The following is an 18,313-nucleotide window of genomic DNA, read 5'->3' as shown; positions in this document are numbered from 1 at the left end:
ACATACACAGAACATCAGCCAAATGTAAGAACCACACGATGTAGCGTCAATAACAAGGCTGCAACTAGCCTCACCTTCAATATGCATGGATAAGAAAAAAGAAAGCTCTCCCAAGGGATACAGTTCTCATAGTAAAGCTCAAAAATTCAATCTGTTTATAAAATGTCAAAATCTGGACCAACGTTTCAGAAGTTAATTAATATTAAACCAATAAACACGTAATGAAAAGCAGCATGGCTCATGCTTACTCCGTTTACATCTAAAACTATGTCTGGTACTTGACAAGAAAGTCCAAGTGTCCCAACACATCATTATCCGAGGCAGGAATATGAAAAGATCTATTATCCAAGCGTTGCTTACTGCACATGTGCAGTACAAAACACACTGACAAACCTCTTCCTGCTTGGGAAAAAGGAGAAAAACTAAAGGGAAACAAATAAACAAAACTGCCATTCAAATCCACTTATACTTTAAATTTCTAAATAGAATTTTCACTGATTATTAAAATGCCTCACAACTAAATTATTTCACATTATATTCCATCTTCAATTGAATATATTTTTATAACTGGAAATGAGACTATTTTTTTTTTTAGTCAGGCTTCATTTAAAAAATGAAGTTTACGCCAAAAATACTGGAATTTCTTCCCATTTTACCAAAATATTTGTTTTCAAATGCAAAATATATACTATATACAAATAAAGCATTTTGCCCACTTTTAACACATCACTACAACTGCAGAAGCCACTAGATATATTCCTCATTCAATAAGACTTTATCATTAAATGTGTTCAGAACGAATAAAAACAGTATCGAATCTGAAAATATGAGAAAATATTTCAACACAAATATGTGGGACAGTTATGCTTTGTCTCCATCTAACATACTAAAAAGTGTTCCAAATGACTTGTGATAACAAGAAGACCATTACACCCAAAATATTTAAGTTGTGCTTCATCAATTGGTGACCACTATCATGCATGATAAAAATTACTATACCACAGAACTTGAAAGAGCTCTGTCACGGCTAGCCAAATATCCTAGTGTTCTTTAATCAAAGTACCATTAAAATCCATTCTTTCCATATTCTGGAGTTGTCAGCTTCCTAGAGTTTTCTAAATCCTTAATTGAGGCTCCATGTAAAATAAAACAGTCAAACAGCCTTAGATTAAAATACCTAGATCTGCATGAAGCAGGGGTTTGGTTTGGTTTGGTTTGGTTTGGTTAGGTTAGGTTATTATGCTATCTTTAGAAAGCCAAAGGTAAATAGAAAGAGCCTGCCTTAGAGGTCCAGGACAATAGGCTGGGTCCAAGCCCTCAGTGCCAGTGGGTCTCAGAACGTGGGCTGGATCCAGAGGCCTTCTCTTCCCAGAATGTTAGGAGACACTTTGATAAGGCCTCTTTCTCAATTTTCACAAATGCCAGGTGTTTTTAAAGAAATAGTTTTCCCATACAGTGGACTTTCAGAGTTTATAATTAAGCCTACTCCTGTCCAGACAGACTGGACTGCATAAAATGTGACACCTAACAAAATCATTAAATGTACGCTGCCTCATATGACAGGTGTCTCATTAAATTGATCTCGATGATGAGGTATGAGATGCCTTTGAAAGAGAGAAGCTGTTTACTCTAGGGAAACTTTGAGGGGAAAATTGTTCTCTCAAAGTCTACAGAGCTCAGTCACGTGAAACAGAAGACATTAATAGTATGTGGCACATCAGAAATCTCTGGCCATGGGAGAAATGCCTCTGTGTGCATGTGTGTGTTTAACACATCCTTGGGGACCCACACAGTATGGAAGTCAAAAGAATCAGGACACACTCCACCAGCTGCTTAACGAAATTACACAAACCAACTCAAGAAATAAGCAAAAATACCAAGATTCATACAAGGCACGAACCCTACCTATATGATGTCAGCGAATGTTACCTTCCTAATAAAACAAAAGCTAAATTCAATTTTATAAGAACAAACACATCTTACGCAACTGTTTAAGGCAGCTGATTTGACAGCCCATTTGGTTTTGTGGACTGACGTGTGAGCCTCACACATACTAGGTCTGCACTCCTGATTAAATCTTACCTCAGGAAAAAGCTAAAACTTATAACCTTAGACCTTGCACAGACTGATTTATACCTGTCTCCCCCACTACAATCATTCTTATGAATACAAAACCACCAGCATTTTCAAAACACTATAGTAAAATTCAAAGAATGCTTGCTCCCTAACTCTCACACACCTAAGAATTACAAAATGGTACAAGAAAATGTCAAAACGCTATTTGTTGTTAGAGTATTGGTAATTCTAATTTCAAATACATATACTCTTTAGTGATGGGTATTTTCATTGCTTTAAAAGGAAAGATCACATAAACCCCCACTCTCAAGTTATCTGTTCAGTAATTTCCCAATAAAGATTTAACAAACAAGAATACTTGGGTAAAAAACTAATAACTCCATAGCCTTCTCAACCTTAAAGTATCACAATTTATAACCACAATACTTAGAATATTTCAATACTTTCTGTTCTGTGCTCAGTTGTCAATCTCAGTTCTTTACATTTTTAAAGGCCATGTGATAAAAATAGAGTCATCTGCACTTTACAAGGAACCCCACATAGGACAAACTGGTAATAGCACCTCATTATAAACATAGCATGTTTTCTGAAAGCTTTTAGGGAAAATTCAAGTGTAAATTAAATTCAGCACCAATTCATAGAAAGTGAGTTGAATTACAAAACAGAGACACTCCGCTCCCTAACCTCAGCTCCACCAGGGGCTGAAACCCACAGCAAGCATCAGATGGGCAGTCTGAAAAGAAGACTGACACCAGGGCCTCCTCCCTAATGGAGCCTGAAGAGACAAATGAGATCATTTAAGTGAAGCCCTTTCATATTCTAGAAGACAATCAAAGCCCAATGTATGGGAGTTATCAAGCCATAGTCAAAAGATTCACAAGCTTCATGTGAAAAAAGAACAAATATATGAACATAACAAAGTGTTAAGCACAAAAAAAACAACAAAATCAAGTAAAATCCTTTGTACTTTCAAAGCACTATTGAAGCTCTCACTGGAGTAACATATTCAAACTATACTACTCAGTACTACTGTAATTACAGTAATAAGAACCTGCTTATCAATAAGTATGCTGTTGAAGATAACCACCCGTTTTTGTATGAGATCATGTAAGGACTGAGCATTTCCAGAAGAGAAAGAGGGTAGAAATGTGGGAAGGAAAGCTGGCTGACTACCACAGAAGCCCACATAAACACACCTTCCAAAATACACTAGGTGAGAGGTGTGTTCTCCTGTCTGCTAACACAATTTGAACTAAGTAGGCAACTGTAGCTAAAGTAAGAAGTAATGAAAAAAAATTATGTAAGACTTTATACTACTGCCCTATGACACAAATGCCCCAGGGAGTCCTGAACAAAACAGCTCATTCATGCTAGGTATTCATAACTTAGATCAGGTAACTGAATTCCTAAAATTCTTTTAACTTAAAATTACTCTTCCAGGTAAAACTTAAGGTGCAAGATTTTTAAAAGGAAATTAAACATTAGCATAATTAGCAAACTTGAGAAAACATTAGATAAAGCCAACTCAATTTCCTAATATTTTGAAACTCAAAGAATGCTTTTGTCGTAAGTACAGTATTAATTTTCAAACTAAGTTTTCAGTAACTGTAATTAGGTTGTACTTCTCATCCGTACTGACATTACCCCAAACCATTCAAAGTAACTGCAAATAGCTTTCAAGGCCTTTCAACCACCTGAGAAAGATTATAAGCACTGTAACGGTTTTGAACAGTGACCTTCAAAAGAGAATGGAAGTTCTCTGCTGGACAAGGACTTTGTGAAAATAAAAAACCAGGTAGCTGAGAAGGTAGAAATACAGATAATGATAATGTTCTCAATTTAAATATAGGGAAATATTTTCAAGCAGTCTCAAACTTCCTAGCTATCTTAAACTCCACTTAACTCCACTAGAAAAGACATGCAACAATAAATTCAAGAATACACTACATATAAAATTATCAAAGCAAATCAATACAAAATTTTCCAGTGTCTTCTTAAAGGAAATCATTTAAAACATACATGAATTATCCTCTCACTAAACAAAAGCACTATCAAAACACAACAGCTTCCTTTTGGCTGTCCTATATTCCACTGGAGCACAAAAGCAATTTCTAGGAATCTTGTCAGCCTGGGTAATCCTTTGCCATATATCCTCACAACGTTCAAGCTATGTGAGACCACCTTTCAGCGGCACCCTTCTGTTAGTAACACACATCCTTGCAAAAACTGAAATAGCATCTAGTGATGCTAAGTTTTGTTCTATGACAAACATCAGTACAGAGATGTTCAGTATATTATATTAAGTTAGGCTTAAAGTAAGTCCAACTTTGCTCATTGACCAAAATAGACAATCCCACATCTTTCCAACAATCAGACACCTTCCTTCTACAACACAAACACACAGGCTTCAGATTCAAGAATAGGCTGGATAATGTGTGTAGGGCATCCTCATTTTATTAGTTGCTTTTATGAGCATATACACAGACGCCTGCATCTATTTATGCTGTGCTCATAGAAACAAAGCAGTAAATTCAGAAGGAGGTAACAATTACTACTTGTTCATAAACAAACAAAAAGGTTAAAATAACGACATATTTAAGATTTAGCCATAAACAGATCATATTTCAATTGAGATGGAAGAAAACAAACTGCTTAAAGCCCACTCAGAATATTTTCAGCACTTCTGAAGACAACCAAAATCTCAGAACTGTGACATCCCAACCTTCCAACAGATATTTATCCTGATCAGCATCCAGTCATGAGCAAAGCAGAGAAAAGCTTCCTCCATCCATTAAAGCATACTCTAATATTACCCATCACATAGTCCTTGTGTTATTCCCATTTCCCTCTATGTGATTAAGAAAGACTGTCATTCTCATCTGAAAATAGTTCCCTTTCCAAGTGTGGTACTATTTGATGCCTCTGGAAAAAAAAAAAAAAAAGTATTTCACCAGTCACATGAACCATGGAAGAAAAAGATACAGTTGTTGCTGCTACACTTTTCTATACCAAAAAAACACAAAAAAAAACAAAAAACAACAACAACAAAAACCATTAAAGGACATATCATCCATTAAGATATTAGTTCCAGGAAAATGCTATTGTATTACAATTTGGTTTTCTTTATAAGGCAAATATTAATCAAAATATCCACTTAAGTTCAAAAAAGCTTCAATAAAACATAAACATCTCATCCAGGGATGAGGTCTTGCATTATCAATGTAAGTGTTAAAGACTCATTCATTCAAACCAAACTGCAGCTAGGGCACATGTTGAACTAAAACCAAAACACTGATGTGGAAGAACCAACCACTATGGGAGTCACAAGGTTGTTAGTGTACACCCAAATGTAACACCAAAAGTTTTATTGCTCTTAAGCTAGCTAGCTAAGTTCTGACCACTAAAAACTCAACCAGAGAAAGCAATAACTTACAAAGCTCAAAAACAATAACCAATAGCCACGTAACTCCACAACTTAGTTCCAGCCAAGAGGAGAAACTGACTGGTCACACTCGTACAGGCACTTGAACAGATACTAAAAATGCTAGAGAGGAGTTCAGGTCATATCAGAAGCAGTAATCACCGACATTATTAACTCTAGTCTGTTTCAAGTACCCCCGAAGTTCTGACAATAAAAGCTATAAGTCAGAAACAGGCCAACTCATTTTTTTAAAAGATTCAAACTTGGAAACTGAAATAAAGCAATGAAAGAGGGCTGAAGGTAAGCAGCACTCAAAACAACGAACATACCCACTTCTCGGGTGTCTATGAGGACTCAGAGAGCAAATACGCGTGGCAGGCAATGGAACAAACAAGAGCATCAGTTGACAAGAACAAAGTTCCCAGAGGCCCACACTGCACTTTACTGTCTATGAATGGTAAACTGTGGACAGTTGAATAGAGGAAGGCATCATGGAGCATTTTTCGTTGGTCATTGTCCTCTGTTACCTGGAATCCCAAAACGCCTGCAACCCAATGAACCAGAGCAGAGGCCTGGAGGAAACCACCTTTAAAGTTACGGACTGGTACCCCTCTTGGGTGTTACCTGTTTCCTGTATTTCCAGGTGACTTTGTCACCTTGTCCACCTGGCTTTCCAACCTCAGGCCTGGACACTCTAAACCTTGCAAATTTCAAGAATGCTCAATTTAGTACTTGCACAGGCGGCATATGAACAAGCTAGAAAAAGAGTGTCAGACAGACTCACCAGGCCCCTGGAGTCCCTTATCGATCCCTGCCAAGGTTCGAAGCCATGCATAAACATGCAGGCAACTTCCTTACCTGCATAGAATCGAATGAGGCAGCCAATCTCTGAGTCCATGCCTTCCTCCTGCACCCTCCACAGCTCCCCAAATCCCAGTTGGAAGAGGTAGTCATTTTGGATCTGCAATGGCTTCTCGTCCGCCTCCAGGCGCCGGGTAGTCTCTCCATGGAGCTGTACATACAGGGAGGGCGGAGAAGATGTCTTTTGCACGGTCTCCCGTATCCTCCCCGGACCCTCCGGAGCTGCGGCTGCCATCGCCTTATCGTCTCCGGGACCCTCGCGGGCTATCACGCCAGTGCTGTCTACGCCCGTCGGGGCTTTCGGCTGCAGTAAAGCCGAGGTCTTCGGGGAAGGCGGCCGAGGCTGCGCGGGGCGGCCGGGGCGGTGGGGCATGGCCGGATCAGCCTCTAACTCCTCCGACGACGAGGAGGAGCCGCCGCCGCCGCTGCTGTAGGGGTCCAGCCGGTCTGACACGCTCTCGGCGCTGGGGCTCAGGCTGAAGCTCTCGGTGTCCGAGGCCGGGCGCGGGGCGCGGGGCGGAGACCCGGGGCCACCCGCGAACAGCTCTCCAGGGCTGGAGTCCGAAGGCGCGGGGCTGACGCGGGGTGCACAGCGCGTCCAGGCGCCCCCGGGCAGCGGCAGATCGGCGGGAGGCGCGCGCGCAGGGCCCCGGACAGCACCAACAGTGCCGCTCGAGGGCGGTGGCTCCACGTCCGTTCCGAGCTCCCTGTCCGGGGTCTGATCGCTGGCAGCAGGGGCGGCGGCAGGAGGCCGCCCGTGGCCCAGCACCTTCACCACCCCGCCGCCTTTGTGGCCCAGCTGCAGAAGCCGGGCCGCCACCTCGGCGGCCGTGGTGTCCAGCGTGCAGAGCACTGGGCGCAGGTAGGACGAGGCCATGTGGCGGTCAAAGACGTGCACACAGCCCCGCTGGAGCTGGTGCCTCACCCAGTCCCTGTCCGACGGCTGCAGCTGAAGCAGCTGCCGGTGCTTCAGGAGCAGCGTCTTCCTGTCCAAGCTCCGGGTGCACAGCGACGCCGAGGCCGAGCAGGACGCCGGGAGGCCGCCAGCGGCCGAAGACGCCGAGGACGGCGACGAGGACGACGAGGCGGCGGCGGCGGCCGACAGATTCCTCTTCAGCCGCCCTCTCTTCAGCAGCATCGAGTTGGCGCCGCCGCCGGCCGCGGGCACCGGGGCGGCCCCACCGGCCGCGGGCTGGGGAGCTCCGCGCCGCCGCCTGCGCCCGGTGCCTCCGGCGCGGCCGGGCAGCGGCCCCGGCGGCGCCTCGCAGGGGGCCTCCTCTCGCGCCGCGCCGCCGTTCCCGCCGCTCGGGGCCGCCGCGCTCAGCGCGGGATCCGGACACCGGCCGCCCTCGGCCGCCGCCGCCGCCAGGGCTTGGTCCTCACCCGTGGGGTCCGCGAGTCGCTGTGCCGGGGCTGCGGCGGCGGGCTCCATCGTAGCGGGGCTTCACGTCGCTCCCCCAGCTCCGGAGGCAGCGGCGGAGGAGGAGGTGAGGCGAAGGTGGGAGACGGCGGCGGCGGCGGCGGCGCGAAGAGAACGGAGACGCCGATGGCGTTCGGCGCGGCCGTTCCAGAGGATTATGTGGCGATCCGGAGCATTCCGTCGGTGTCTCGGTGTTCCATCCCGCGCGCCGCCCGCCCGTTTCGCCGCCACCGCCCCCCCCACACACACCCTCCCTGCGGGTCGCGGGCTCCCCAGCGCCAGGCCCCGCCCGCTGCTGGACAGCCTCAGCTCCCGGAGCTGCGGCCCCAGCTCGCCTCATGAATATTAATGAAGCGCGGGAAGGCGGGCGGTGGCGGGGCGGAGTTGATCATGAATATGCATCGTTTGCATGACGACATTTCTGCAGAGAGCGGGAGGCTGGGGGCGGGGCCTCAGGGTAAACAAACGTGACGCGTGCGTACGGGGGTGGGGCGGAGCTGTTTCCCAGGAGGTTTGTCCTCGCCATAGAGGAGAGGTGGCGAGAGGGGCTCGCGTTGCACAGTGGGGGTTGTAGTTCATCTTCGTGTCGAGGATACCCAGGAGAGACCAATAGCGAACTACAAGGCCCAGATATCATCAGGTTCTGCCCACCCTCTCCTCCAGCTTCTGGCCCTAGTTGGTGGGTATTGTGCCCTCTGCCGTTGAACTCTGTGTCCTGTGAACGTTTTTCATTAACTTGATCCTCTCCTGCATGCCAGATGAGTTTTATTTTCCTGGCTAATTGAAATTGAGAGTTTTTAGGAACTCTAACTCTAGGTAAGGCCTTTGTATGAGACAAAAATACATACACAGTTCACAGGATCGCTGGCCCGGTCTTCTTGACTTTTTCCGCACTTTTTTCAAGGCCCATGAAAGCTAGCAGTGTTTGCCCTCAAACCCATTTACTCCCTCCCCTATTAGGACAGAAATAGCTAAGGACTGCTTGGGGCCTTGTATCCCGTTGGTTTTAAGCTTAAAAGAAGCTTAACGACACAAAGCAGTGGACGAAGGAAGAAATATTAAAATGGAGTCATAGTGGGATAGGAGATAGACTTGCTTTCTCTTAGTCCTTTCTGGATTTTTCTTTCCGCACTCGGGGCCAGGTAGAGAGGGTGAATGAGACAAGGTTTCCCAGTCTAGTCTATTCTCCATACTTCCTTCCACAAACTGCTCACCACCTAGGCTCTACCTATGTTGTATGGGTGTTTACTGTTACATTGTATGATCTATAAACATTTTTTTATTGGTTAAACCAAGCTGGTTTAGGACAATTAACTATTTGAAATAATTTGATAAACATTGGTCATTGAGTTGCCACTCTCATGGTGGCATTACAGATGTAGACACTAATTAAAAGTCTTTTCTCGGAGTTAGATGGCTCAGCAGCTAAGAGCATGGGCTGCTCTTCAAGAAGACCCATATAATAGCTCACCCTGAAGACAGTGCTCCAATGTAATGCATAGACATATTCCAGGCAAATCATTCCTATACATAATGATAATAATTTAAAAAAAAAATAAGTCCTTCCTGACACTCAGTAGACTAAGACAGGCAGAACTTTATGAGCTCAAAACTAGCCTCTTTTACAGAGCAAGCTCCAGGCCAGCCAAAGTTACATAATAACTCAAAGAATAATAGTAATAATAATAATAATGAAGATATCTTGTACCTTACCTTTGGGTTCCAGAAGACTAATATTTATTATGGGAATATTATACACACATGCACATACATTTACTTATAGTTATAAGTCTCAGTGGCGATGCCTTTATCCTGCCATTCAGGAGGCAGAGAACAGCAGATCTCTGAATTTGATGCCAGCCTGGTCTACATGGTGACATCCTGTCTCAAAACAAAAGAAGTTATGGTAATAGTTGTCAAACACTGTTAGGGCGGTGGACAGACACTTGATTAGATCCAATTGGATTGAATTTAGAATCACCATGGAAACACTTGGAGTATGTGTGTGAGGGTGAGGTGCCCTGAGCACTGACAAAGTGTACCCAGCTGTCTGGAACTCCTGCCTCACTGCCCTCCCTGCCCTGACGTTCTCTGCCCTCAAACTTGTGAGCCAAATACGTCTTTCTTTATTTGGGTATTTGGTAACCTTTTGTTAGGTGTTTGTTACAGCAATGGGAAAAGTAACTATCTCCAAATAAAGAAAAAAGTGGGTATATCCCTACCACACAGAAGAACAAGTGTTGGAGCTGGAGAAATGTCTCAGCAGCTAAGAGCAAGAGGACCCAGCTTCAAGTCCCTGCACCACATGGTATTTCACAACTGTCTAACTCCAGTTCCAGGGAATCCCATTCTTTAGCCTAGCTTCTGTGAACACTGTGTGTATGTGGTGCACAGATACATGTACAGACAAAACACCTGTACATATACATAAATTTTCAAGAAAATATTTTAAAACAGGTATAAAAATGCAATTATGCCAGATTTCACACATGGAATCTGTAATATAAAAGACAACCTATCTCGTACTTCTCAGGAATCCCACTGGCAGGGATAGAAGAATGGCAAGAAAGAACCACAATGTGATCCTGAACCTTCAGGAAGTGACTAAACAAGAATGTGAAAGGAAAGAAAGAAAACAAGAATTTCTGAAGGAGTAGACTGTCTTTGTAATACCAGATAAAACAGAGCTCTGCAGTTGAAATAGCAAATTGGTGAAAAAGCAATGAAATCTAAGCATTCATGGGGGGGGGGCGGTTGAGTCATGGGATATCATGTAGACCCTGTGCACCAACCCACACTCTACAATTGCTGTGAATAAGAGAAGAGTTTTGATTTGAAAATAAAACTAAAACTGTTTTCCAGGCAGCTTCAAAATAGTTGGGGGTGGGGAATGCTTCCGTTCTAATGTCCTAAGCCACACCATGGCACATCACACAGTGCCCTACCCTTTGAAGCATTCCAGACATGCTGTCCACCGTGTGCTTCTGCCTGGCCACACCTTCTGATCACTTTGGTGTGGTGTTGGAGCTTGAACCCAGGTCACCCTGCAGGCTAGGCAACCACAAAAGATGACATCTTTTTCCCTCTCTCCCTCCCACTCGCCTCCCAAGTGTGTGTGTGTGTGTGTGTGTGTGTGTGTGTGTGTGTGTATACATCTGTGCCCTGGTGGACATATGTAACTCAGTGGACAAACCTGGGTTCCAGGAATTGAACTCTGGTTTTCAGACTTGTTAGCAAGCGCCTTTTCCTGCTGAACCATCTCACCAGCCTCTTAGAATCGCATCTGAAAATGCTAAAGGATAATCCTGAAAAGAAACATCATGAACCCTGATGTCAGCTTGCTAAACTATTTTCACAGCTAAATTTAGAAAGAATAAACTCTATTACTTTCTGTTGCATGATTTATAACTGATTTGCTGTGTTCTGCTTCTAGGCTAATCCGGGTATATCCTAAGATCTAAGATAAAAGAAACCATCTTTGACATTGTTTTGTAATATAAGCAGTTGGAATTTTAATGGAAGCATGAATTGATAGCTGGGATAGTTTCGATCTGAACTGTCAAGGGCTCAGCTGTGTCCAGAAATAAACTCAGAGAGACACAATATACCATGTAATACATTTCATTTGTACACTATGAACAAGGGATCTAATTACAGCTTCACATTTGTATGTCCCTTGAGCTACTCGTGGTTTACCATCCTAAATTGCTCAATGTTTACTCATTCTAGTTTACTATGAGGGACCCATTTCACAAATTACTGCTCTAGTGCACTAAATGGGCCCCAGGTGGCCAAACTGAATTAATATGTTCTCTGTTCAGTGGCAGGATGAGACCGTCTGGGCACTCTGAAGTCATACCCTCCCTCATAAACTTCCAGTGTGAATTCTGTTAAGATCTGACATTGCCACTGTCTTGCCTCATAGTCCATTTTATAGATACGGCTCGATAGCTTTTCAGATTTTAGTGAATCTTTTTAACCCCATAATTATCTCTATCTTTGGGGGAAAGGGGGGATGAGAAAGAGAGTTTGAGATTCCTAACGAATGTCCTTCCTATGTCATGCCAAAGCATTTTCTGGTTTGTCCATGACTACACTAGAAAAGTATTCTCTAGATAATGATGCCTCAGAGCCTTCAGTTTTACTCTGGGGAAGCAGCTAGGTGTTCTTCTTTTTGCTGTGCAGTGCAGAGATTAGAAGAGATACCATTAGTCTCTGGAAATCTTACCCTTTCCCTTCTGCCTCCTGCCACAGCCTGGGACTCCTGTCAATGACAAAGTACCATGAGCCTCATGAATGGATCAAGATAAAGCAAATGTGTCATTTCACGGTTCTTGAAATTAGAAATTCAACGTCAAGATGCAGGTACTACTATTCTTGCTCACTCTTTTCAGTTTCCGATGACTATCAGCATTGCTTGGTTTGTTTCCACCTCTCTGAGTCTGTCATCTTGAAGCCTCTTCCCTGACTCTCTTTCAGGGGGACACATGGAATCTTGAAGGACAGTAGTCACTATATCAAGTCCTGCCCTAATCTTTTCTGACTTTATCCTTGCTGGATTATTTGCAAAGACCCTGATTCCTGGGGTTCTGTTTAGATAGGAATTAGGGAGAAACACTGAACCAGTGTAATAGATGCTTTGGGCCACTCCTCCGGAACATCAGTCTTAATAAGACCTTGAATGTTTTTGTTGTATTCATTTAGTGGTTGGGTTGTGGGAGCATGTGAAGTTCTAAATGAATGTGTATTGTTGACATGAGGATGGCCACCCGGGGCCCTACTGCCTCAGATCCATGGGGAATGGCAAAGCCTTCCCTGGTCCTTTTGTGGATGTTGATAGTGTATACAGAAAGTATCATCCACAGCTTCCTCTTCCTCTCAAAGTTTACAGCTTGAGGCTGCTCCCATAAAAAGGCCTCCTCTCAAGATTAGCTACCCACCCCCTGACTGTATACAATAAATCTACCTCTTGCATTCAGGTGTGTAAAATAAATGAGCTCAGTTTCCAGGCTGCTGGTGATGTATCTTCATCAGATTACACAGCCCACCTAATCCCAGCTGTTTTTGTCTGTGGTTTCTTCATCCCTCCCTCACCCCTCAGGATTTCATTTACACAGTCCAGTTAGATTAGTCTCTAAGCTTTGCAACAACCCTCAGCAGTGGTTGTGGGTGGGTGGGTAGATGGGTATATAACACAAATTATAGGAGTTGGCTATCTCCTACCATATGGTTTTGGGTATTAAACTCAGATCACTAGGCTTGGAGGCAAGTATCTTTCCCTGCTGAGTCACCTTACCAGCCCTCTGACTTTGAGAATTCAGGTATAACTAAGCCAGGATAACTATCTTTACTGTTCATGTAAGTACTGTTTCTCTGTCCTGAGCCAGGTGTGATATAAAGAACTGGGTATATGATGATAAGCAAAGTCCCACCGTTATTCTCCAAGATATTTCAAATAAACACACACAAACACACACACACAAACACACACACACACAAACACACACACACGCACACACACACACATGGTTTCTCAGCACACAGTAAGGTCCTTTAAAATCAAAGCTGGCTAACTTCATAATAAACTATTCTCCTGGGTATTACAACAATTCATTAGTAAATTTCACACTGGCCTTTGGGGATCACAACCCTCCAGCTTCCAGACTGTCTTCAGCCATTTTATAGTCAATAACAGACAGTTACAGTAAAATAAGAATGTAGTTTCAAAAACAATAATTTCCAGCACTCTATGCCATAGCATATCTTGTTATAAGGCATGGCTACTGCACCAGTGCTATGTCATAGGACATTGCCATATCTCTGTTGTAAAATTGAGATACCAGGAGAACCATGCAGGGGTTTGTACCCTGTGACCATTTTACTAGAGCAAGAGACAGTGGAAAATGGTAGAAATGACATTCTCCATATCCTACACAAGCTATGATTTTAAACCCAAGCAATGTTTTGGGTTCAAATTTGAAAGCCAGAAGTTCTGTTCTACAGTATTAAAGTGTGACCTTGGGGAAATACCTGACCTCAAGAAGGCAATTCACTTACTGGCTTATGGTGTGAATAGGGTTGAACTGAGCAGGGTCTCTACAAGGTCTTATACCACTCACAGTAAATTTCTAATCCTCTCTTAAAAGCAACATTGTCTAATTTGAAATATTAAAAGGTGTTTTTGTGAGTCAAAAAGCAGAGACCTTCACATTCAGATGCTATTAATTTGAAACAAGAAAGAATGTTAATACTGATTCTTGCCATTTAAAAGATCTTTAATGCATTGAGAGTAGCAGCAGGTTTGTTTGACATTTAAGATAATTGCTGGGTGTTGAGTCCTTACAAAGACATATTTGTCATGAGTAAGAATAGGGCAGAAGAAGTCCCCCAGCTCTTGATCCTTAGCTCCAGGGTGTTCATCAGATCCTGGATGGGCCAGGATCTCATTTTCACAGTCCAGTCAGCTACAAAAACAAAATCCTCTGTTCTAATGCTGCAGGGGACATGGATAGGAGTCTGAGAGCCACTGTGGGTCCTGATATCAAAATCTGGAATTAACCTAAAGGCCCAGCATTTGAGAAAAGAACCACACCATAGTCCTCACCTGAAATCCTAATAAGGAGATAGTAGCAGTGAACCCACTGAGCAAGGTGAAGAAGCTTACAAATATGTCCATTAAAAAGGCCAGGCAAGGGAACACAGAAGACAGCCCCTGCCTTGATTGTTTGACTCTGCGGTGGTGGGACAGTGGTGTGCAGGCTCAGGAGAAGCTGTGCCTTCAATCTTGGACCTGAGTCTTCTCCCAGGCTAGTGATTTATGTGGGATACATCTTGAGATCTGACAGAGGCAACAAGCTACACTTCGCAGTCATGTGACCTCCAGAGTCCACAGCAAACACTCTACAGCAGAGATTTTCTACCTCTGGGTTGAGACCCATTTGGCAAGCCTCTAGCTCCAAAAATATTAACATTATGATTCATAACAGCAAAAAATTACAGTTATAAAATAGTACCAAAAATAATAATATAGTCACCACAACATGAGGAAGTGCATTAAAGGGTCACAAAAGGAAGGTTGAGAACCACTGCTCTCTACAGTATACTGTGTCCCCAGATTGAAAGACACATGGGTGGTGAAGTACATTGAATATATTTCCAGCTTAAAGTGGGTTTATTAGGATGAGACTCCATTATCCCACAAGAAGCATGTATATTTACCCCACGAGGTGGTTTAAATAAGAATGGCCCAAATAGTCTCATATATTGAATGTTTAGGGAGTGGCACTATTTCAAAGGATTAAGAGGTGTGGCCTCGTTGGAGGAAGTGTGACACTTTGGAGGTGAGCTTTGAGGTTTCAAAAGGCCAAGCCAGGCCCAGCAGCTTTCTTTCTGCTGCCTGGGAATCCAGATGTAGAACCCTCAGTTATTCCAGCATCACATCTGCCTGCATTGTGCAGGATTCTCCCCACAATGATGACAATGGATTAAACCTTGAAACTGTAAGCAAACGCTAGCTAAACACTTTCCTTTATAAGACTTGACAAAGTCATGGTGTCTCTACACAGCAATAGAACCAAGACACCCCACACCTCTATAACAAACAAAACTCAACATTGTGGTCTATGGAGAGGAGAGTGGGGTAGTAGGAAACAAGCATGTGGAGAGTGGAAAGAGCCCACAGCCGCAGGGGCATCCATCCCTAGTTCATTTCTTGACTTCAGGGTACTTGAGTCTTTGTTTTATGCAGCGTGTGTGTTCCACTGGTCATGCATGTCTTACACATTTTCTAGATGGGTAGCTTCCAGAACAAGCATATTTTAAAAGATCAACGGTATGGTTTTCTACTGAATGTCTGTGTTTTGTCTATTTCTATGAGTTTAAAAGTGATGTCTCATGTTATATAATTCTTTCACATTGAAATATTACTCTCTCCTGGAGAGAGGCAGACAGCTCATAAGATTCAAAACTAAGAAAATGTACAGGATTGGTGAGCTCCTCTCTCCTCAGGTGATACAGCCAATGTGCAGTTGCTGTGAGAGGAGAATCTTCAGGGTGGCTGCCTGCAAATGATCAGGGAACTGCAGAAACACGAGGCAACTCGCAGAAGTCAGCGCTGTGCTATGTCTGCTTTACTGTGCTATGTGCACTCTTTGGTGACAGCTGCCTGAGTCACTCTCACTCCTGTAAGTAGCCCCAGCAAACTCCTCTGTTCAATACACTAAACATAGATGCATGTGATGTCTGGGAAGTAGACACTTGTTTATGTCTTCATAGTNCCCCTAAGTTGTACCCAGGAAAAGTCACATAGTGCCCCTAAGTTGTACCCAGGAAAAGTCACATAGTGCCCCTAAGTTGTACCCAGGAAAAGTCACATAGTGCCCCTAAGTTGTACCCAGGAAAAGTCACATAGTACCCCTAAGTTGCTAAATTCAGATAATTTCAACAGTAATTTAAAATGGTTGAGGAATTATTAATACAACACAACTTAAGGGAGAACATTAAAAATTACTTTAATTGTAAGACCAATATCGTCATCACAGAAGACATAAACAAAGTACCGGGTGTGCACAGCACTCGGAGAGCAGAAGTCCTGATCTCACAGCGTTTTCCTAGCCTGCTTTTCTTACATAAAACTCTATCAAAAAGACTTTTCAACATGCTACTAACTGTCCACCAATGTCACCTGTGGTTGAGGTGCTTTGCCTTTTGTATTTTGGCTGGGTAGTGGGACTCACAGTGACTCATCAATGGCCCATCAAGGTAGCATTCTATCACTGAGCTACACGCCAAACCCTCAACTCTAAATGTCTAGATAGGAATGTTTTTTGTTTTTGTGGTTTTGTTATTGTTATTTTATTTTGGTTTTGGTTTTGTTTTTGTTTTGCATCTGCTCTCTCCCAAGCATGCATGCCCCAAGACCGGATTTCTCTGTGTAACCCTGGCTGTCCTGGAACTCTCTCTATAGGCTAAACTGTGCCTCCAACTCAGCCTCCTTGAGTGCTGGGATTAAAGGCATGTTCCAACACTGCCCGGCTTTTTCACTTGTAGAAATAAGAATTAGGGAATATTTTGCCATCTCTGTATCTCCCCATCATTCAAATGACATTTAAATAATATTTAGATGAGACCAAGAGGAAGCGAAAATGAGGAACCACGTCATAGCTATAGCATGCCAGGGTCAGGTGAACCGCCCTAGCAGAAAGAATGGAGCACACAGGGCCTGGCTCCGTGGTTAAGAGTGTTTTCTGTTCTCACCAAGGAACTGAGTTCCGTTTTAAGTACCACAAGGAGAGGCTAACAACTGCCTAGTTTCCAGCTCCACTGGGATCTAATGCCTTTGCTCTCTGTGAGCAACAGCATGCTCATGGGCAAACCACACACAGACACCAGACACACATGTAATTAAAAAAGAAAAGTGAATCTCTAAAATGGAGGCCACTTAGTTTCGCAATAACTATTTATTACTAGTCTGAAATTTGAATTCCATGGGCATCCTGTGCTTTCTCTGGCAACCTCATGGCAGAGCCCTGCCAGGACGACCAGGCTATTTTCTTATTTAATCTCCTTGACCCCTCTGAATGGCAATGTGATCCCATTGGGAAGAGAGCTCAGAAAGGTTCAGTCTTTTTTTAAGGTCACACCACTGTAAAGGAACAAAGCCAAGGTAGAAACACAAGCTTTGTGGGTGTGTGAGTGTGTATTTATCCATATGTGTGTGTGCCTGTGAGTGTGTGTGTGTGTGTGTGTGTGGTACATGCATGGGAATATACAGGAATGGATGTCTAGCCACAGCCATGTAGAGGACCAGAGCAGGATGTCAGACGTCCTCCTCCACCATTCTCTGCCTTATAGCCTCGAGACAGTGTGTCTCCCTTTAGGCTAGGCTGCCTGGCCAGTGAGCTGCAAATTTTGTATTTGACATGGCCCCATTGTGCTTGGGCAGCATGGATCCATCTGTCTGGGACATTGCACATTTAGGCTTTTCATTTGTGCTTATTGTTTCTTTAAAAAAAAAACTGTCTAGCACTCATTTGAACTGCTATGTGAAAAATAAGTCTTGGGGATGGAGGAGGAGTCCTCGACCCAGGTGACAGAGCTGAGCCACTGAGCCTAACTTCAAAACTGAGGCCCAGAGCACTGGAGAGATGGCTCAGTTGGTAAAGCTGGCTGTGAAGGGATACAGTTGCAATCCCAGCACTAGATAGGCCTGTACAAACAGAACCCTGGGGTTCACTGGCCAACCAGCTGGCCAAATCAGTAAGCCACAGGTCCCACTGAGAGACTCTGTCTCAGAAACTAGGTGGCTAATTCATGAGGAACATCAATCATCAAAGGCGATGTCCTCTGGCATCTGCACACATGCATATCCCCGACACACAATGCAGACCCCTAGACAGACAGACAGACAAACAGACACACGCACACACACACAGAGAGAGAGAGAGAGAGAGAGAGAGAGAGAGAGAGAGAGAGAGAGAGAGAGAAGCTGTTGNAGAGAGAGAGAGAGAGAGAGAGAGAGAGAGAGAGAGAGAGAG

The 18,313-nt window shown here is 43.8% G+C and overlaps 1 protein-coding gene and 1 long non-coding RNA gene across 2 annotated transcripts in view; one reads left to right on the top strand and one right to left on the bottom strand.

Annotated features, from left to right (window-relative positions):
- The window catches only part of Phlpp1 (PH domain and leucine rich repeat protein phosphatase 1), a 209,421-nt gene extending 201,340 nt beyond the window's left edge, over window positions 1-8,081 (bottom strand). The window contains exon 1 of the mRNA XM_021161069.2: window positions 6,356-8,081. Within this exon, the coding sequence (XP_021016728.1) occupies window positions 6,356-7,790 (1,435 nt within the window). The 5' untranslated portion in view covers window positions 7,791-8,081. The remainder of the gene's footprint in view (window positions 1-6,355) is intronic.
- A 195-nt stretch (window positions 8,082-8,276) lies between these two features.
- LOC110304587 lies at window positions 8,277-16,010 on the top strand. The gene is made up of 3 exons (XR_002379089.1): window positions 8,277-8,457; window positions 12,033-12,143; window positions 15,786-16,010. It is a non-coding gene; the product is annotated as an uncharacterized LOC110304587 (long non-coding RNA).
- The last annotated feature ends 2,303 nt before the right edge of the window (window positions 16,011-18,313 follow it).

The sequence above is a fragment of the Mus caroli genome, chromosome 1 (assembly GCF_900094665.2).
Source record: "Mus caroli chromosome 1, CAROLI_EIJ_v1.1, whole genome shotgun sequence".
Lineage (NCBI taxonomy): Eukaryota > Metazoa > Chordata > Mammalia > Rodentia > Muridae > Mus > Mus caroli.
This window is presented reverse-complemented; position numbering and strand designations above follow the sequence as displayed.